This window comes from Ruditapes philippinarum, unplaced genomic scaffold, assembly GCF_026571515.1.
Source record: "Ruditapes philippinarum isolate M1 unplaced genomic scaffold, ASM2657151v2 ctg7465_1_1_1_1, whole genome shotgun sequence".
NCBI lineage: Eukaryota > Metazoa > Mollusca > Bivalvia > Venerida > Veneridae > Ruditapes > Ruditapes philippinarum.
In genome coordinates this window covers 14,853-37,545 of record NW_026859784.1, presented here as the reverse complement: position 1 = coordinate 37,545, position 22,693 = coordinate 14,853, and the positions used below count along the sequence as shown (strand labels likewise).

General features: G+C 31.7%; 1 protein-coding gene across 1 annotated transcript; it reads left to right on the top strand.

Annotated features, from left to right (window-relative positions):
* The first annotated feature begins 5,343 nt into the window (after window positions 1–5,343).
* Window positions 5,344–17,193, top strand: LOC132757911 (U5 small nuclear ribonucleoprotein 40 kDa protein-like). The gene is made up of 9 exons (XM_060749407.1): window positions 5,344–5,502; window positions 10,421–10,550; window positions 11,321–11,414; window positions 11,959–12,124; window positions 13,011–13,133; window positions 13,584–13,704; window positions 13,937–14,019; window positions 14,832–14,997; window positions 15,760–17,193. The coding sequence occupies exons 1-9, from the start codon at window positions 5,398–5,400 to the stop codon at window positions 15,807–15,809; spliced, it is 1,038 nt and encodes a 345-aa protein (XP_060605390.1). The 5' UTR covers window positions 5,344–5,397; the 3' UTR covers window positions 15,810–17,193.
* Window positions 17,194–22,693: the final 5,500 nt, after the last annotated feature.

Genomic DNA, 22,693 nt, shown 5'->3' with positions numbered 1-22,693 from the left:
AACTATAAGAGATATCAACATGAAACTTTGTAGGTGAATAGATCTCAATGGGTAGATGTGCAGTGCATGAGAACAATAACTCTTTTTGTCCTAATTTTGGAGTTATTGCCCTTTGTTTATTTTAATACTTTGAACTTTGTCCGGAACATAACTTGAAAACCCTTGGAGATAATTTGTTGAAACTTCATACAGTGGTAGAGGGCATTGAGGGGGAGTGCAGTGTCAAAGAACCATAACTCTATTTTGCCTGGTTTTTGAATTATCTCCCTTTGTAGAAAAATCTTGTCCGGGGCATAACTCTAAAACTATAAGAGGTATCAACATGAAACTTTGTAGGTGAATAGATCTCAATGGATAGATGTGCACTGCAAAAGAACCATAACTCTGTTAAGCCTTATTTTTGAATAATCTCCCCTTTTAGAAAAATCTTGTCCAGGACATAGCTGTAAAACTATAAGAGATATCAACATGAAACTGTGTAGGTAGATAAATCTCAATGGGTAGATGTGCAGTGCATAAGAATCATAACTCTACCTTGCCTAATTCTGGAGTTATTGCCCTTTGTTTATTTTTACTTTTTGAATTGTCCAGGACATAACTCGGAAATCATAAGAGATATCATCAAGAAACTTTGTAGGTTGATAGATCACATTGATTAGAAGTGCAGTGCAAAGAACTGTAACAGCCTTGCCTAATTTTGGAATTATTGCACTTTGAACTTTTTCCACGGACATAACTCTGAAACTACAAGAGGTGTACTTTCCTGTGTCCAAAACCTATTCGGGGAGCATCACCCGGCTCAAACCGGGCTCTTGTTTTCTCTTACTATTAATTTTTTTGTTATCATCCGCTTTACTTCATTTTACACGCAGACCAAAAACTTCACCCTGGCTGTTGTCGACCGACACTCGGTAAAGAATCTAAAGTAGTTTTCAGTTAATCAATGTAAATGATCAACTTTAAGAACACTGATATAGGACTCATCATAAATATACTAAATGAAATGAATGTAAATCAAATATTTTGGTTTTGTTTATTTAAAGTGTCTTACAAATTGATCAGCAGTTCTTCTTTATTTCAATCTCCATATATTCGATCTTCTTCAACAAAAGCTTTCAAAGTTCACGGTAAACTAGGAAAATTTCAACGATAAGTGCAAAAGCATTACAATTTGTTTGAAAGCTTGTGGTGAACAGTGTCAAATGTATAACAATTTTGACGTTTTTATGGTCTATAAATCTTGATGATAGTTTATCTTTATGCTTTTGAAATGCATTTTGTACATTTATTTTTGTATCCATTTCTTCTTGTGAGTTAAAATACAATTTCAAAATTCACATTCAATAAACCACATATATATAACAGTACCAAGGCATTCAGACATCATGTTGTGTTGCCAGCATTTATGTGTGACTGGAATATATAATTTTTCATTATTTCAGCTTTTTATCTGTCAAAACTGTCAAAAATTCTATTACTAGTAATAATTTTAACGTGTACCGAGCGACTATACAACGAATAATTTATGTTTATGTTATAACAATTTTTTTCTTTGGGTTACAAATGATTATGAAATGATCGTTTTTCTCAATCAACTTGAATTAATCATGAAGGATTCATTAAATACGCTCTAAAATACTCAGTGGGCCACTTTATATTTTTAAAGGAACCGATGTCCAAAAGCCTAAAACCTTGAATTTCTTACAAAGACCAGCTGTAATCTTATGACTAGCAAAGTACAATGCACATGTAATTTAAATGCACATTGTGTTTTTGAAACGAATATTTTTTAGAAAGGGTTCACATGTTTTGACTTCCATACAAAATGCTAAATCACTATTTGTGTACCAAATGCCAAAAGCAACAGACGCAAAAGATAGTTCAGGAAAAAGGTCAATGAGTATTTTGAAAACTTGAACAGTACACCAAACGTAAAATGCTTTTGAGAAATAAAAGTAAAATCATTTCTTGGGCATAATGAGACTTTAATAGTTTTACATCAACATTAGATATTTCGAGATAAAAAATAAGAAACACTATATGATAAATACACAGATGCAGTGAACATTACGTGTGAGCTAAATTACCTTCCAAATTGTAACAAAAGTAAAACTTTCATTTCAACGGATTTTCCGTTTTTATGCTATGTTTATCATTTCGGTAACATGCATATTGTCATTTTGCCAACATATATTTACTTTTATCGTTAGCAGGTAATTTCTCAACTGGAGGTCTGAGTATAAAAAATCATCATGGTTTGATAACTCTAGATTACCTTTGTTATAAAGATTACAACAACTGATTTTAAAAGTATTTAGTGGCTGTATTGGTAGTTTCCACTCCGGATTACGGAAGTAAGCAACATTGTATTTACCAGAGCACAGTTCAGTCACCAAATTGTTCCTGGGCATGCTGCCAAGCAGTTAACCAGTACTAGTTGTCTCCACTTCGCAAGGACCTGATAACTTTTGTGCATTCCAGAGCGGAGGTACAGTGCGAATGTACAGGCCAGGGTTCTAAATCATTTGCTTTCTCTGGTATTAAATTATGGAATGATTTACCTGTAAAGTTAACGGAGATCAACAGGTTACAAAGTTTTAAGGTTGCCATCAAAAGTCATCTTATGAACAGTATTTAAAAAAAATTTTTTAAACATGTTTTTACATATTTCGGCTCAGGATTTTAAATTGTCTGCCATTTATCTTATTACAATTTTAGTAATGTGTTTTAAATCCTAGCTGTAAACAGGAGTATCATTAACTCAAGATTTGACTGTGATATACATTTTTATGATTTATTAGTATTCTTAAACATGATTATTTTAAGGTTTGCCTCTCTATGTCATGCCGCCAATACAAAGGACCACAATGGAAATAAGAGCTTTTTTGCCCTTTTTTGTGTTATCCTTGGTTTTGGTGAGCATGTCATAGTTTTACCCGTATGTGATATAGTATTTAATAATGCTCATTATTTTATCCTATGTTATATTGTCAACTATGTATATGCTTCCTTTGCCGAAATAAATCTATCTATCTATCTAATGACCATAGAAAGGATTTCATTATCAGCACAAGGAAGTGACCTGCACGGTCCGGGAATCGAACCCAGATCGCCCAATTCACAGTCCAACGTTCTGCCTATTAAGCTAAGGACGATTCTTTAAAAGTATTTAGACAAATGTAAAAGTTATAAATGGATTCATTCATAGTGGGTACTTTTACCTTTAAAAAGTTGAAAGCAGTAATATTTTGTATATTCCAGAGTAAAGTGTAAGGCCAGCATGTGCGTTCATTCAGACTCTTTTGTCAGTCCAATCTATCATTTCGTTCATAAAGTCCTTTAAACTTAGAACAGTTATGGTTAATTTCATTGCATAAATTCAGAAAAGATTAATGCTAAATGCTGCATTAAAGATCTGCTATAGGCACTGAAGCAGTATTTTCAAAAAGATTAACCAACACTTCATACGTGCAATGTTGAATGTTTGTTTTAAATTTTAATGGATGGATGATAAATTATTTCTACTGTAATCGCAAATTTACATGTATAGTGGATTTTGAAATACATGTTTTCTAATGTTAAACGTGAGCTGCGTTTCTTAAAAAGTCTTAAGTGTACCTTATGTCCTAGGACATAAATCCAACCTAATTACTAACTTAAGAACGTTTCAATAAATGTTTTTACCTCCAGTCAAAGACTGTAGACTATAATTAAATTCATTTTTCGGAGAAATGTTAAGAAATACAATGATAGATTCTTCTATTCACAGTGTGTTTTGCTCATCTGTATTGTTATTCAGAAATCAAAAGAGTTATAACATAGGAATCACAACTTCACAAGTTAAGACTTTTTCTTTAAAACGCAAAATTATCTATCTTGGTCTTAAAATCTGGAAAAAAAGTGATCCCTCGAAATCATTAATCACAACAGAATTACATAAGAATTGCAGACTCGGTTTGATTGAGTCTGTACATGATTTCAGACTGATTTCAAACTGAGGACTTTCTATGAAACGCAGTTCCCTATTTCTTGTCCCAGAAAACATTTTATTATGACGTTACACAGACGCACTTTTACTGCCAAGCACACTAGGATTTTGCGAATTGATGTGTCTTATTTTTAAAGTTCGTGAAAAGAAAGTAGCTACCATATCAAATTCATACTAAAACAGCTCCATTAAGATAATTTAAAACCAGAAATGAAATGTTGATAAACTGCATGCAAAGATCTAACTTGTATAATTTCGCCTCAGATAAAGTGGCAAAACAGTTTTCTGTTAATGTGTTTGTCAGGTGCATTATGTTTTTGCTTGTTTACATGCAAAACAATTTATCCATTCATGAAACCAATTTTCCGAGCTGTTGAAAATGTCCCATTTTCCCCAATTCCATAGATCCTATGCAAATAATACCAGATATATGATAGATATTGCAGGGATAAAAACATGGTAACCATTAATCAATTTGTCAGAACTATACAAAAAGTTGGTAGAATAATTTTTTCCACCGAAGTGTTTAAAAAAATATCATTCACTTTCATACATTTTCTTGTTTGCACACTCCAGATAGTACTGTTCTAAATAGAAAACTTAAAAAAAATATCATGATTATATATTTCCCGACGATTGAATCATGTTTTACCATACACGTCAGCATTTGGGTACAAAGTGAACTGAATTACTCTTACTGCTTAACTTATGGACAGGCTGTACCACAATGAGCCTAAGATTTGCACTTACAAGTTGCCTCTTTAAGTATTAGATTGATTTCTTATGCAGTTTGAAACAGACCATCGATTGTTGCATCAAGCACGATCCCTTATGCTACAGCCAAAAAGTTAGGATTATTTTTGGATTATTTTTAAAGCAGTTCAACCGATGATAGGGTGCGTGGACGGTTACTAGCAAATTCCTTTACCGCCCATTAACAGGCTCAATCAAACGGAGCTTGCGACAAATTGTCGTTCTGTGCGTTCTATAGGAATTATTTTTTTCCTATATTCTAAGTGCTAATATGTTGAATCCATATGTTATGCATACTGAATTCCAGATACTTTTACCTGTATATGGTCATGAAGCTAAATATAAGATTGTATATATATATATATATCTCTGTGATATTGTATATTTGCATTTTTTATGTGAGGAAGCTAATCAGTAAGTTTACTAAATGTCAGTGGTTCTGCTCAGGTGCATAAATGGTTTGTATTGTGTAAAAATCTGAAAATAAAATTTAAAAAAAATATTTACCAAAGCAAACATTTAGTGATGTTTTGCCTAAAGCTTGAATTACAGCTTGAACGACAGTATAATTCAGCGACGCACCGGTTATTTACTTCCGGGCGTGGAAATTTAGATTTTTTTGGATATTTTTTAAATCTTAACGAATTTGACACGGCATGGAAGCAAAAAGAAAAGCAATGGACGGAGCACTCGTTCCAGTTAAACGTCCTAGAAATGAATTAGTAGCTGTGGGGGATAAGGAAAACTCAATAGTACAGAGTGTAAGGCTTTGAAAGTTTGATTTTTGTAAACAAATAAGTTTTAGTGGGTGGGGTAATTGACCAGCGAGATAAATTATTTTAATGCAAATAAAATGTACATTAGTTACATAGATATTTTAGTTCTTCAACTTTGATTACATGCGATTTGATGAAGAAATCACGTTTCCAGGTCTTGACATTACTTGGATCAACCAAAAGTTTGATAGAATTGTTTTTACTCAACGTCACTTGTTTTAAATCATCACTAATGATGATACTCTAGCTGAAAATGTTACAGGGGGGTTTTCTTGTGTGAGATGGATACGGATGGATGAACAACAACTAAAATGGTTTCAGCTTCATCTTGATTTATACTCAGTTTTCTTTTATACATACAAATTTGACGTAAGATATCTTTCTTTCAATTCTTCATGACCAAGTTAATACTAGTCTATAAAGTCCTCAAACCAAGAAGAATTTGTTAATAAAAAGCATCAACTCATTACAAAAATAATTATTAATACAGCATTACAACATTTCTCATTTTCAACATTTCACACAATGGTTCAAACAATATCAATAGACAGCTGAAACAGCATCTTATCAATTTATTAATTCTAAACAAGTATTTAACAAAGTTTAGTTTAATAAATAATAATAATTTGTCAACACTTACAAAGGATAAGCTCCCAACGACATATGACATTATAATCTTGGCATGTGCGTCTCTCTCTCATTCCTATATTGTGAAAAATAAAATTGTTCATGCAAATAAGACAGAGCAAAAAGTAGTTATTTTAACAGCCCGAATATCAATGTTAATAGTCTGTATACAAGCAAAATAATAACATATAACGTGAGACCAAATACTCAATGATAGAAATAAACCAAAATCAAACTAAATACATTTGACTATTTAGATCCAAAAATACAAAATTCATACCTATCATAGAATCTATCTCACAGCCTAACCGGAAAGAGAATGAAGAGCTACATAAAATCAGCTGTTTATATACCGTACATACGCAGTTGTAAGGCGCCCCGTCTTATAAGACGCATCCCCTACTTCAGGCTCGTGATTTGGGGATTTTTATGAAGACCCTCATATAAGACGCAGTCATATTTTGGCCGTGCAAAAATTGCCGACAATTAGCCGGATTTTGACTAAGTGCAAACTCAAATTTTGAAAATGTTACAGAATTGTAATAAAATTATTCCTAGACAGTAGCGTGGATGTTGTCTAGACTGACGAATTACTTAAGCAGAGTCATGTAGACGTGTCTAAAATTCATTTTTGTTTACCATTTTTAACGACGGATATTGCTAGATATTTCAGGTCCGAATGCATAATGGACGACGGATGTAAACACAACAGCTTATTCATTAGCACAAATATGTTTCTGCTGCTCCTAAAGTGTATTTGAGACCAATTCATGACAGACGTATATTAACGGTATATTGGGCTAATATTTTTATGAAGTTGATATAATGTATAAATAAAAATTCAATGCTGTCTTTGTCTTTATTGTTAGGAACATTGATCCAATGTCAATCAAACTTTGAACTGCCCAAAAGTGTTTCAAACCAATAGAAAGTCATATTTTTGCCGAGCAAAATCGGCCGAAAATTTGCGCTATAATTTATTCACAGACTAATGACCCTCCAATAATAACCAATGAAATTTAAGTGTAAATAATAATCCTATAATTTATTCACAGATTATTGTCCCATCTCCATTAAGGAAGGGTGCGAAAAATTGGCCGCTGCTTTCAATCATCAAAGTCTAGTTTTATGACAATTAACAACGTGTAGTGTAACGCCAATTAACAGTGTCTATTGAAAATGCCCCTCTCCATGCAATTAACGCTAGATTGTTTATCAATGTATGAAGAGTGGCAAAATATTTTTGATTGGGAGTAATTTTCTTAAAGCATGCAAATGTTTCGTAAAAAGCACAATAAATACCTTCTATAAATACATTCTCCTTAGAAATGATACAGAAACTGAAGTATAAATCTTAATTTTTATTATCCATTTTTTATAATTATCCATTTTGAAACTTTTTCAAACAAATTACTCAAATCTTTTTAACATTGTACCAAAGACAATTAATTAAAGACAATGGAACTGGATGAACCAGAAAGTTTTTGTGAAAATCAAATCTCGCTGATGTGACCTAATTTTCCTACATGAAACTACAGGTTCTATACGACAAAATGGCAAACAATTTTAAGTTGCATTTTTTTTTTATGTAACAGAGTTTTATGAAAACTAAAGTGTCAAGTTATCATCGTATATCTGTAATTACTCTCTTTCTAAAAAAATCAATATCAACTGCGGTCGACGTGACCTTTCCAGGTGTTATGAGGTTCATTTTCCGAAAAATCTGTAAATAGCATCTTTGTTATTCAACACATATGATGACCTAAAAAAGGATTATTGTTTAGGTTTGTTCTTTTTAATTGTGTTTCATAATGGAATAAGTGGACTTAGCTTGAGGCTAAGTTCGTAGGGGCAGGTAGGTACATTTTTCCTCCATATTAAAGAAGGGACATATTCAGGGTTGTCATTAAGAGGCGGCAGGAGGCCAAAATGCCTGTCTCAAATGCATTATGGGCCGCCTCAAAATTAAGAAAACACTCTTTGTTATGCATGATAAAGACAGAAATGACCGCCTCAATTTCAAAACAAACCTTCTGCAAAAAATGTTAATGACAACCCTGCATATTAATTTTTGAAAACTTTAAGCCAGATAAATTTTAGTAAAAGTTTTTATCATTAGTGCAAACTTTTACTATTTTTTTTCCATGTATGTAACACTAAAATTACACAATGCATTGATTTCCACCCATATGGTATTGAGACATTCAATTTGGAATTATGCATCACCAAGCGTAGATGGTGAGTGATTGCTGGAATGACCAGCTACGATCTAAAAATTCACCAGGTGCATAATTTCTTCAGACACCACTCAGTAGACTGCACTTATAAGACAAGGTTATAACTTTTTGTCAAAATATTCATGACCAAAACTGCGTCTTACAACTGCGTATGTACGGTAGATTTGGCAAGGCCGTCGTCGATGGTCCGGCCGGTCCGGCCTTGGCCGGACCAATATTTTGGCCAAAAATGAGTAAAAAAAAAACCAAAAAAAAAAAAACCGCACCGCTGATTAGCAATTTGACACTTAACTGGCCGCGCGGTAATATACAAACATGACGCGAAGAAACAACTGAACACAATTGACCAGGTATATGTAGTCAAGTTCGATTACGTTTTCGGTGTAATGCTCGCACTACATCCTAGCATTGACAGACAACATCAGCAAATCTCCTCAACAAGTTTTATTGTCAGCATCCGAGGGCCAGCGGCTAGCAAAGCGGACTCTTTGATTGATATGAAATCAGACGACAGTTCTGATTCTTTATTGATTAAACTTCAAAGTGAGAGTGATCTCGTCGATGTTAACGATCCAAATGTTCCGCGGAAGAGAAAGGCGCCAACACGATTCGAGATGGGGCACGGTGTTGGCAACCACCGACATGTACCGGCCTAAGTACTTTGAAGCAATCGATCTTGCCATCGCCAGTGTTAAAGAGAGATTTGACCAACCGGGATATCGTGTACTTTAAAACGTGGAGAATTTACATATAAGGCAGACCTAGTTCACTAGAGAACTTGGTTTGTTTGTGATTTCTGTTGTAACAATATTAACCGAGACATCTTAGATGTGCAGCTTCAGCTGCTACGTTCACATTTTGACAAATCAGAAAATAGTACTGTTACTCTACCTGACATTTTGAAATTTGCGTTGTGTTGTTAAAGATTTTGTTAGTAATGTCTGCTACTAATGCTACCAGTGAAAGGTCATTCTCGGCGTTCAGAAGGATTAAGACATACCTGAGATCGAAAATGTCTCAAGTACGCTTGAACAATCTAATGGTGTTACATATTCATAAGTACAGGACATAGTCACTCAACTTACGTGTAATTGCCGATGAGTCCATTACTACCAGAGAACGACGGCAATGTGTTTTTGGAAAATTTACATAAAATGAGACTCTGTATTGTGTAAGATTATTGTTAACAAAATACAAGTTACTGCTAAACAAAAAGTGGTTATTGTTGACTCGTAATGTACTATTCTTCCATCATTGTTATTTAAGCTTATACCATTGTGTGATTTATGCTAAACAATAATCCACGTACTGTAATATTTCTTTTATTTGTTTATTTATAATCATCAGATAAAAATGCATCCAAAGAATTAAAATTACATCAGTTATTTTTAATTTTTCATTTGCCAAACATCAATTACATGTATTCATTTTTTATGTACATCTGTCCGTCCGTCATGCGAACCTTAAATTTCACCCTTAAAACTTACGACGCACTTAAATCTGTAAAAAATTGTTGACATATTAGTATAACATGTACTAGCGGCAGGCTGTAAACTGTGCCAAATATACGGGAAAACGCCCCTGAGAGCATCCTAGAATAAAAAATTTTCCGGGGGAGCATGCCCCCGTACCCCCCTAGATTCTACCTAAAACCACTCAAATTGGCCGCACCAATCACAAAATCGTGACGACGGGCCTGTTTGGTGATGCGGTAAAGCACCACCAAATAAACAGCGCCACAAAAATTTTAGCAATTTCCTGTTAAACTTTAGTAATTTGTCATTTTTTTGTTGAAAATATTTCTGGATAACTTGTGACACCCTGACTTTTTGTACTCTGGCAATGTAAAATAACTTTCTCAAACTTATTTAAATTTTTCACTTTATTGAGTTTGTGTGTTTAGCTATTTCTTCAAATTTTAGTATGAAGGCATTAACAACAGAATGATGATTTAATCTTGTTCCTACATTTTTATTATTTTTATTAAGTGAAACACAAATTGCTGAAAAAACAATATATGATGAACATTACACTTTCAGGGTATACAAAGATTATCAAATCTTGAAGCACCCATTATGTTGCTCACTGGACACGAAGGGGATATATTCTGCTGTAAATTTTCCCCAGATGGAAAGATGTTAGCCTCTGCAGGGTTTGACCGCTTGATTTGTAAGTATTTCATCAGAACGCCAGTAAAAATTACTTACTGGCTTTAACCCATATTTTAACCTTAACATTGTAATACTGAAAATACAAACTTCCACTTTTGCAACATCTATACTTAATGAAAGGGATATCTAAGATGTTGAACTTTGGGAGCTGGTAATGCTTGTTCTGTTTGTCAAAGAATTTTGCAGTTATGGTTTCAACATTGTTGGAGATAAAAAAAACAATCTTCTCAGGAGATAACTCAGGAACATTACTTCTGTATAAAATATTGTATTTGTGAAAGTGCAATCGAGTCCACTGAGGGATTCTTGTTGTCCAATTTTAGGACTGATAATGGGTCTAACTCCAATTTCAAATGGAAAAACAACACAACTGAAGAAAAAAAGTTATTGGCATTTTGTGATATTTTAATTGCCTGGCTTTGTTTCAGCAGATTGTATTTTTGCAATCTAAATTTTAAATTGTGCTTTACCTATAAATAAAATGTAAATGGAGAAGACTTGACTTCTTTCTTTTATTTGATAAATGTAAATTAAACAAAAAAGTTTCCAAAAGGATAAGATATACCTGGTACCCGATAAAAGTACACAATATAATTTTAAAAATGAAAATGTTAAAATCTGTTCAAATTTAAGGCATGGGCTACATGAATGTTTACTGTTATGCCAAATTTATTCTATACCTGAAATCACATGATTATCTTTCATATTTAAATCATGTACATGTACATCATATATATATTTAAAATATATAATATTTTTTATTAAAAGATTTCTGGAATGTGTATGGTGATTGTGAGAACTTTGCTGTATTAAAAGGACACTCTGGTGCAATAATGGAAATACAATTCTCAACTGATGGAAGGTAATTTTGTTTAATAGTTTGTTTGTGTATGAAAAGTTCTTTCATATATAATTGGGGTAGAAACTACCAGAGAAACTTGTTTGAGTATTGACCATTGTAGTATTTTGTTTCTTAGAAGGTTATTTTCTACATGTTTTTGTTGTTGTTGTTGGGGTTTTTTTTGTATTGTTTTATAAAACACTTTTAATATGTTTATTTTGGGAATATCATAAAGATTCAACGCCTATCTCAATATCTGAAAAAAATAGTGATCAAAGGATTGCTGGGTGTGTGGGTTCAAACCATGTCGGTGGCAAACCATTGTTTTCTTGAGCAAGAAACTACACTTATTGCTTAGTACTGGTTGGTTCCAGGAACTGATTCGAGAGTGTTTCAATAAGCTTATAGCTTCCAACACAAAGTAAAATTCTTATAAACCAATATCTTAGAAAGAACATACATAATCTTAATTATGTTTTCTATTCATATGGTATATGTGACTTAAGACATATTAATCTTAAACAAAAACATACAAAAATATGCAATGATAATTATATCATTTCAGTTCATTAGTATCAGCAGCCACAGACAAGACATTATCATTGTGGGACGTGGATGTTGGGACAAGGGTAAAGAAGTTCAAAGGTCATAATAGTTTTGTAAACTGTTGTAATATAGCAAGGCGTGGCCCACAGTTGGTGTGTAGTGGAAGTGATGATGGAACTATAAAGGTATCTAACTTGTTTAAGGCATAGTGTTTAGATTTTTCTTTGAAATATACAAAAAAAAGAGAATATATATTTTTGTAATTTGCCTAAAAGTTGATCAGTCAAAAGAGTAAAAAATGTGTACAATTTTTCAGGCATTTCAGTCCAGGTTTTGTATACTCCTGAAAGCTCTCTTTTTGTATATATAAACCAGTTGAAATAATACTAAATTCAGGGGTTTCAAGTGTTCTGATAATTTTAACTTGTACCCTTGCTTAAGCTTTTGGCTATTTGAAAGAATGGAAACCAAACTTGCAAGTATGGACTTTGAACAGATGCTGTTTTTGTTGTCTTTTACACTTACATAATTTTATGAAACATCGAAATGTCAGTTTAATCAGTAAACAAACTTTAAATCAAAACTTTTTTTGTTTGTTACATCATATTAATAATGTATTGTCTTTTATGAATATGTTTTAAACTTAACAAATAAATAAATTTTTTACTTTAATCCAGTATGCCTCCATATTCATGCTAATTTTCTTGAAAATTATGAAAATGTATTTAAAAAATAAAACATTATGAAGGGAATAAAGAAAGTAATTTAATCATTGCAAACGGCACCGGTCTACAATTCACATAATTTACGAAAGTTAATGAAACTATGCAAAATTGGCCCTTACTGCTTCAGTCACACTGTAGAAATTTAGTGATATATTCTGCAAAATCAGTCATTAAGTGCACACATTGACATAACATGTAAATAATTACTTGAATCTTGAATGTTTTTACTTTTCTTAAAATCTAAGTACGTTTTTCTGAAGTTTGATTTTCTTGAAATCTCTTCTTCATCCAGAACCATGCAACTTTAATACACACATGAATTTATTGATTAAACAATTGTTTGTAGTTATGGGATTGTCGGAAGAGAGGAGTGTTACAGTCATTTCAAAACACATACCAGGTCACTTCCATCACGTTCTCCGATACAGCTGAACAAATCTTCTCCGGTGGCATAGATAATGATTTAAAGGTAAGATTTTGTAGTATAATTTACGTAATTATTGTATTGCAGACCTTCCATTATAGACCAATTCACTTTAAATATAAAAATTTATCATTATGAATTTATACTCTAATGTATGTTTGATAGAAAAGAATAAGTTAAAGCCATTAACACGCAATGTATAATCTTTTTTCGAGTGAGACTTTAAAAAGTGCTGGAGCACCACACTAAATACCGTATGCCGGTATATACTGGACAAGGTGCTTGAATGATTAAATGCTAAAATCTCGCCTTTTCACACAAGGGCATCAAATTTAAATGTTTAATTCATCTCTTCACACTGATATATATATGATAATGAAATGAAAAATGTAAGAATCTGCGAAAAATCCATTATTTGTCTATTTTGTGATCATAATTTCTGTAAGCATCTAGAGTTACTATTCCAACACTGTAAGTAAATTCCTCTTTATTCAGGTTTGGGATTTACGGAAGAATGATGTATTATACAGAATGCGAGGGCACTCGGACACGGTTACAGGAATGCATCTCTCGCCAGATGGGTCTTATTTACTAACAAACAGCATGGACAATACAGGTATGCAATTTATATCCTTAAATTTTCTTATATCTATATATAGATAGTTTCCACAGTTTTCACAGCCATACTAGTCATGAAATGCTTGTCTTGTAAAATCTGACAGCAAGTGGTTATACACCACTAAATTTGCTCAGATTCATTGATTTATAACTTGTAATGAATGTATGAAAAATATTTCTTTGATGTAATTTACAAGCTAGATTATCATATGTTTGTATTTATATTTTAGTGCGTATTTGGGATGTACGACCATTTGCTCCACAAGAAAGGTGTGTTAAGATTATGCAGGGACATCAACATACGTTTGAAAAGGTAAATTAGACTAACAATATTATATTATATTGGAACATATATTTATATATGATCACATAAGAGGCAGGTGTGCATGTTTATGGCAGCTGTAGAACATATTTGATTTTAATTGGGGAAAAAAGAGTTTAGTTTTATTTAGGGATTTCGTCCTGGTTATAATGCAAAAATGTGCTGTTTAACTTAATGTTGTTGAAATGAATGAAAAAAGAAATCGGACATCAATTCAAATGAACACATATTTGAGTTTTGTTGATCACTTTGTTTCCAGATTTTTATGCTTCACAACAACAGGTGTCAAGTGCTGTGTGGCAGCTGTAAAAAGTTGCCCCGTACTTCACTTCAGTGTTGTTATATTTTTCTGGTCCTTCGGGATCATTGATGCCAGCACTATTAAGTGTTGAGAATAGAGTACCGCTCAAGCCGGTTCTAGGGGGCGTGAGGGATGTTGCACTTATTCATTATCCCTCATGTACAGACTCAACCAAACCGAGTCTGCTATTTTCATATAATTTTGTTGTGATTAATGCTTCCGAGGGATCACTTTGTTTCCAGATTTTTGTTTGTTACTTATTTGAAATGCAATTTTAAAGTTGCATTGCTAAAATAACGCAATAATAGAATGTAAATTTACCTCGCGCCATTGGTACATTGTAAAATGAATAAAAAAAATAAACAGAACTAGGCTTCAGCATAAATTTGTAACTGAGAGTTTTCCACTTTAAAAAAAGGGCCAAGCACATTACAGAAAAGTCAATTTGCAAAGTGTAAATTGTCGGGAACAGACACTAAAATTTAATTGGATTTTTTTTCAGAATCTTTTACGATGTGCATGGGCACCTGATGGCAGTAAGGTCGCAGCAGGGTCTGGTGATAGATTTGTATATATCTGGGACACGACGTCCAGGAGAATATTATATAAACTCCCAGGACATGCAGGATCTGTAAACGAAATTGACTTCCATCCAGAAGAACCAATAAGTGAGTTTTTTTCTTATTTTATCTATAAAATTTTGAGAAGCACTCTTTGTCACCTTAGTGCAATAACTGGCTTAATCCTTTTAAATTTAGAAGTGCTTAACCCGTTACTGCACTAAGATGAATCTTGTACGTACCGTTACCAGATTTTTTATGAGGAAACATTGTCTTTACCTTCTTCAAGTATGAGGAACATTTTTCTTGCCACTATAACTTTAAGGGGCCACATAGATTTGCTTTGTCTGTCTGTCTGTCTGTCTTACAGGCTGTCCATCACTATACTCGTACAAATCAGTTAGCCTCGTGTTTTGATGCTCTTTCTATTACTTGGACTCAATGTCCAAGATCAGTTGTCACAAAGAAATTTTCACCTTGCCAAGGATCGAACCAACAATCCCTTAAAATTATAAATTTGATGATCTCCCGTTTGAGCTAAGATTTTGGTTTTGGGTGCTCCAACACAATTTAGGTCATATGGCACCAAAACAAGAATGATGATTTTGGCTAACCTTGGGTGTTACAAATTTAAAGCAATACCAGGGGTCAAAACTACCCCACCTGCTTGAACTAAGAGATGCATAAACTCTAATTTGATCCCATTAAGTTGCCTCTTACCATCACAGAGGGATAAACAATTCAGATGCCTCAATCGTCAAAGGCAACCCCCTCAGCCGCAAGGGGATTGAGGTAAGATGATAACTGTAAAATATATGAAGATTGATGAAGTGGTTAACTAATGTTCTGTTTTATTTTATGTCATTTCAGTTGCATCTTGTGGCAGTGACAAAAAGATATATCTTGGTGAAATAGAATGAGACATGCACACAAAAAATGGAAAAACGACTGTTGTTATATTTCGAGAAATGTTACAAAAAGTATAAAATACATATTGAGGGCATCTTATGACAAAAGACAATGGTCTAAGGGCACTTATATGAAATATAATCAATGCTCAATAACTATTGTGGTCTGAGAGTGTCTCTACAATGTGTATTTTTTTGTGACATGAGCTGGGTTGTAACATTGAAAATAACAATGCTCCAAGGAAGATATGTCCCAATATAGAACTGGCAGCTGTATTGAAAATTCCTGTAATTTGTAAAAATGACTTTTTTTTTTGTTAAGATAGTTCATGTGAAAGGAGGTGTAGTTTTTTGTTGAGATAGTTAATGTGAACGGAGCTCTTTACCATTACTTTCCTTGATCATTTTTCAGAATACTGTGAATTCACTAAATTTTGTGGGCATGAAATTTCGGGATTTTTTGTTACAAAGAACATTTTCATTGGTTCTTAAATTTGTTGAATGTTTATTTTTCTATAAGGTTAAATGTAAATAAAGTCATACAAAATGATCTTACAGCAGACAAAATGAAATTTTGTTGCATTTTAAATTTGTGGATTGACCTATCCACAAAAATAAGTGACCCACGAGTATTAATGATTTTACAGTTATTCTCATTTCACTAGACTGATTTCATGTTTGTATATGTTTAAAAAAATCACATGGAAACTCGTAAAAGTGATATGAAAATTGATTATGCATTTTACAGTAAACATCATTGAAGAATTCATTTACCATTCACAAAATTACTGTTTACAGATAGTTTCTGAAATCATTGAAAAATTCATTTACCATTTTCAGAAATGCCATTTAAAGAAATTGAAAAATTCATTTACCATTTTCAGAAATACCATATAACGAAATCATTGAAAAATTCATTTACCATTTTCAGAAATGCCATTTAAAGAAATCATTGAAAAATTCATTTACCATTTTCAGAAATACCATATAACGAAATCATTGAAAAATTCATTTACCATTTTCAGAAATGCCATTTAAAGAAATAATTGAAAAATTCATTTACCATTTTCAGAAATACCATATATAGAAATCATTGAAAAATTTATTTTCTATTTTCAGAAATAATTGACAAATTCATTTACTGTTTTATAGAATATCATTGAAAAATTCATTAAGCATTTACAGAAGTCATTGACAAATTCATTGAATGTCTGAAAATTCATTTACAATTGAAATTTATTTATAATAAGTTAGGGGTTATTCTAAATAATAATATAGATAATTTTTTGTCCTGTACATGCATTGAAGTTATTGTCATACTTTTATCATGATATCATTGTGATATATTTGTGAATTTTACATATATGAGTACATATAAAAAGGTATGAAACAGAGAGATATTTGTTATTCTTTTGTTTTTCACCTCTGTATTTGAAGTATGGAGGTGTCCAGTTAGCTTATGGACTGTCCAGACTACTATATGAATACTAACTGGACTACTATACAAATACTAACTGGACTACTATGCAAATACTAACTGGACTACTATACAAATACTAACTGGACTACTATACAAATACTAACTGGACTACTTTACAAATACTGGACTACAATACAAATACTAACTGGACTACTCTACAAATACTAACTGGACTACTATACAAATACTAACTGGACTACTATACAAACACTTACTGGACTACTATACAAACACTTACTGGACTACTATACAAATACTAACTGGACTACTATACAAACACTTACTGGACTACTATACAAATACTAACTGGACTACTATACAAACACTTACTGGACTACTATACAAATACTTACTGGACTACTATACAAATACTTACTGGACTACTATACAAACACTTACTGGACTACTATACAAATACTTACTGGACTACTATACAAATACTTACTGGACTACTATACAAACACTTACTGGACTACTATACAAACACTTACTGGACTACTATACAAATACTAACCGCACTACTATACAAACACTTACTGGACAACTATACAAATACTAACTGGACTACTATACAAATACTTACTGGATTACTATACAAATACTAACTGGACTACTATACAAACACTTACTGGACAACTATACAAATACTAACTGGACTACTATACAAATACTTACTGGACTAACTATACAAACACTTACTGGACTACTATACAAATACTAACTGGACTACTATACAAACACTTACTGGACTACTATACAAACACTTACTGGACTACTATACAAATACTAACTGGACGACTATACAAATACTAACTGGACTACTATACAAACACTTACTTGACTACTATACAACTACTAACTGGACTACTATACAAACACTTACTGGACTACAATACAAATACTAACTGGACTACTATGCAAATACTAACTGGACTACTCTACAAATACTAACTGGACTACTATACAAATACTAACTGGACTACTATATAAATACTACCTGGACTACTATACAAATACTGGACTACTAAACAAATATTAACTGGTCCACTATACAAATACTAACTGGACTACAATACAAATACTAACTGGACTACTATACAAATACTGGACTACAATACAAATACTAACTGGACTACTATACAAATATTAACTGGTCTACTATACAAATACTAACTGGACTACAATACAAATACTTACTGGACTACTATACAAATACTTACTGGACTACTCTTCAAATACTAACTGGACTACTATACAAATACTAACTGGAATACTATACAAATACTTACTGGACTACTATACAAACACTTACTGGACTACTATACAAATACTTACTGGACTACTATACAAACACTAACTGGACTACTATACAAATACTAACTGGACTACTATACAAACACTTACTGGACTACAATACAAATACTTACTGGACTACTATACAAATACTAACTGGACTACTATACAAATACTTACTGGACTACTATACAAATACTTACTGGACTACAATACAAATACTTACTGGACTACTATACAAATACTAACTGGACTACTATACAAATACTTACTGGACTACTATACAAATACTAACTTGACTACTATACAAATACTTACTGGACTACTCTACAAATACTTACTGGACTACTCTACAAATACTTACTGGACTACTATACAAATACTTACTGGACTACTATACAAATACTAACTGGACTACTATACAAATACTTACTGGACTACTATACAAATACTTACTGGACTACTATACAAACACTTACTGGACTACTATACAAATACTTACTGGACTACTATACAAACACTAACTGGACTACTATGCAAATACTAACTGGACTACTATACAAACACTTACTGGACTACAATACAAATACTTACTGGACACTATATACAAATACTAACTGGACTACTATACAAATACTTACTGGACTACTATACAAATACTTACTGGACTACTATACAAACACTAACTGGACTACTATACAAATACTTACTGGACTACTATACAAACACTAACTGGACTACTATACAAATACGAACTGGTCTACTATACAAATACTAACTGGATTACTATACAAATACTAACTGGACTACTATACAAATACTGGACTACTATGCAAATACTAACTGGACTACTATACAAATACTAACTGGACTACTATACAAATACTAACTGGACTACTATACAAATACTAACTGGACTACTATACAAATACTTACTGGACTACAATACAAATACTTACTGGACTACTATACAAATACTAACTGGACTACTATACAAATATTAACTGGTCTACTATACAAATACTAACTGGACTACTTAACAAATACTTACTGGACTACTTTACAAATACTAACTGGACTACTATACAAATACTAATTGGACTACTATACAAATACTAACTGAACTACTATACAAATACTAACTGGACTACTCTACAAATACTAACTGGACTACAATACAAATACTAACTGGACTACTATACAAATACTGGACTACTATACAAATACTGGTCAACTATACAAATATTAACTGGTCTACTATACAAATACTAACTGGACTACTATACAAATACTGGACTTCTATGCAAATACTAATTAGGCTACTATACAAATATTACTTGGACTACTTTATGAATTTGTAGTAGGAATCAAGTAGGAAAGGCTAGGCCCATCACACAAAATCAACAGGGCCTGGATTTAGCTACACATATAAGCCACAACCATATTTCTTTTTTTTCTAGTTTTAATTCAACAAATATAAGAATGTTTATAGTAAAATATCTGATATGTAAATTTAAAATACAAACAAAAACAAGCAACAAATATAGAATAAAGATACATGTATCTGTTTAGTAAATACAGAGAGGTTGTGAGTTTATTTGGTTTAGAGATTATTTTTGCATGAAATTAATCTCTACATAAAAGTTGATATTTCATTAAAATTTTGATGATATGTATTTATTATTAAAAAAGAGTGATGTAGTACATTTCTTTGAAAAACTTTGAAAAAAGAGATTTGATTAGAAAGTTAAACATGAACCAATCTCTCGGAAAATTCAATCAGCTACATATAAAATATATTTAACCCTTAAATTTTCCATAAATGATAAAGATTTGGTTTTTTTGTTTGTTTGTTCATGTTTTTTTTGTTTGTTCAGTTCTATGGCGTACCAACACAGTATATGTGATATGGCGTTGTAACAGGAAAGATATGATTTTGGCTAATCTCGGGAGAAATAAACATCAAAGCAACACCACTGGCCAAAACCATCTTAAGTCTATACTTTCTTCATAACACAACATTTTGGCTCAGGATAAAGTAAAAATGTTCATTATGAATGCAGCAGTTTATAGCAGATGTTAACGTAACTCAACAAAAGAGCCTAAAACATAAAATTTGACATTCTTACATATATCATGTGAAACACTTAAATTGGAAAACTCGGTGGAGAATAGATAAAAAAGAAATAGACTCAAAATTACATTGAATATTGATTTTTGTGCTCTTAGTCTATTTGAGTGGAAAGCTTTTCATTTTTGGGTCTTTTTGCACAATACAAATTGTTATCCTGGAAAAAATCATGGTGAAGGAATTATCTGAATATTTGCACACAAGTTACTAGTCCAGACCTACATCAAATGATACAAAAATCTCGGAAAAATATTTCCAGTCCCATCATGTCCAAAAAACCTAAGTGGGGTCGGTCCATTTAAAGCATTGGAAAGTATGGCAAATTGAGGACAAGAAATCAGAACATCATAATACAACATTACTGGTTACATTTTAACTGGTACAAGATTTAAAGACAATAAAATACAGGTTCTATATGGAGTAAATAACAACATTAACAATTCACCAGGAAATTTCAATAAAATGTAAAATCTGTTTTACCAGAAGCTTATTCTTTTTTAAGTTTCACATCACAAAACTTAAGAAAAATCAATTATTATAGTAAAGAACCTACAGCAGAGAATGTGAGTTAATAGTTAAATTGTAAATTTAGGTTTATGTAATAATTTTAAAGTTATTTTAAGCATAACTACAGAATCATCATTCTAAAAGTTAACTTTTTTATCTAACTAATTAAGTATAAATAAGAAAAGAAACAAAAACATTATGTATTTTGACAATGAATTAGTAAGAGACTCATTCTTAGACACAACAGATCTACGGTAATTCCAGAAGTTAAAAAAACTTTAACTGGATACCAGTCACAATTTTAAGCATCCAAATCATCAGATTGGATAATTCTGAATATTTAATTCAAATTAACCAATCAATTCATTCGGTTGAAGGACTGGTTTCAAAAGTTACCAGTAAAACCCAAAGGACAACAGGAAAGACAAAAGAATACAGAAGGCACAGAGGTTGAGTATTGAGAAATAATCATTCATATTTTTCCATCTCTTAAAGATATACTATGCTCAAATTTGATATTACAAAATGTTACATTGTATTTTTGTAAATGTAAATATAAAAATATCAATAGGGAACACAGATTTCCATACATACCAGTAGTTTATTCATTCTTTTATTAAAATTAAACATTTCATAGATTTTAATAAATTTCCAGGAATAATAATACATGTATTTTAATCAAGGATGAGCACAGTATATCTTTAATATCTTAACCATTCAAACCATATTAATCTACCAATACTTACACATTAATACGGTACATTGAAGCCTAAGTCATGAATATTTCTGATTTGAAATATAAAATGAAGGTAGAACAATATATACACACTTTACTTATGTAAATACTCTTTGAATAGTATTCCTTGATACATGTGAAGTGGTTAATAAAAGAAATATAAAGCACTGCAGTTATATAACAAGAATTTAAGCAATCTAAGAAATACTATACATGTATTAGTTTTCAAAACTTTAGAAAATTTATGTAAGAATGCAACTGTATGCAGAGCATCTATAAGCAGAATTAAAAAAAAAAAAAAAAAAAAAGAAAAAAAAATCATGTTAGCATATTGATACATTGCACATTTCTATCCTGTCATTTTCTTAAACAAATTTTTGGTCAGCAATAACATATATTTGTTCTATGAATAAATTTTGTTTTACCAAAATACGCAAAAATATTAACATGACATATAGTTGAATTTTAAAATGGGAAAAACTATATAAGTGAAATTTTACTTCAAAAAGGCTGGATGAAAAATAAACAATTTCTAATGGAGTGTTAATTACCATTCATTTAAAATGTATTATACTGACCAGTTTGAATAATTAGCTTAAAGGCAGATTATGCCTCAGAAATGAATAAATATTTACTTCTTGAGAAAGGTCAAATATATATATTATAGCGTTTAATTAATGGTTATAGAACATGTTTAATGCTTGTTAACTGAAAAATAGCGCAAAATGTAAAAATACAGAATAAAGTGT

What these genes read in the sequence shown, in the direction of transcription:
- LOC132757911 (XM_060749407.1), top strand. Translation starts at nt 5,398, where the DNA reads ATGGAAGCAAAAAGAAAAGCAATGGACGGAGCACTCGTTCCAGTTAAA. An exon ending in CAATTCTCAACTGATGGAAG is followed by an intron (nt 11,415 to 11,958) that starts GTAATTTTGTTT and finishes ATATCATTTCAG; the next exon opens with TTCATTAGTATCAGCAGCCA. An exon ending in CCATCCAGAAGAACCAATAA is followed by an intron (nt 14,998 to 15,759) that starts GTGAGTTTTTTT and finishes ATGTCATTTCAG; the next exon opens with TTGCATCTTGTGGCAGTGAC.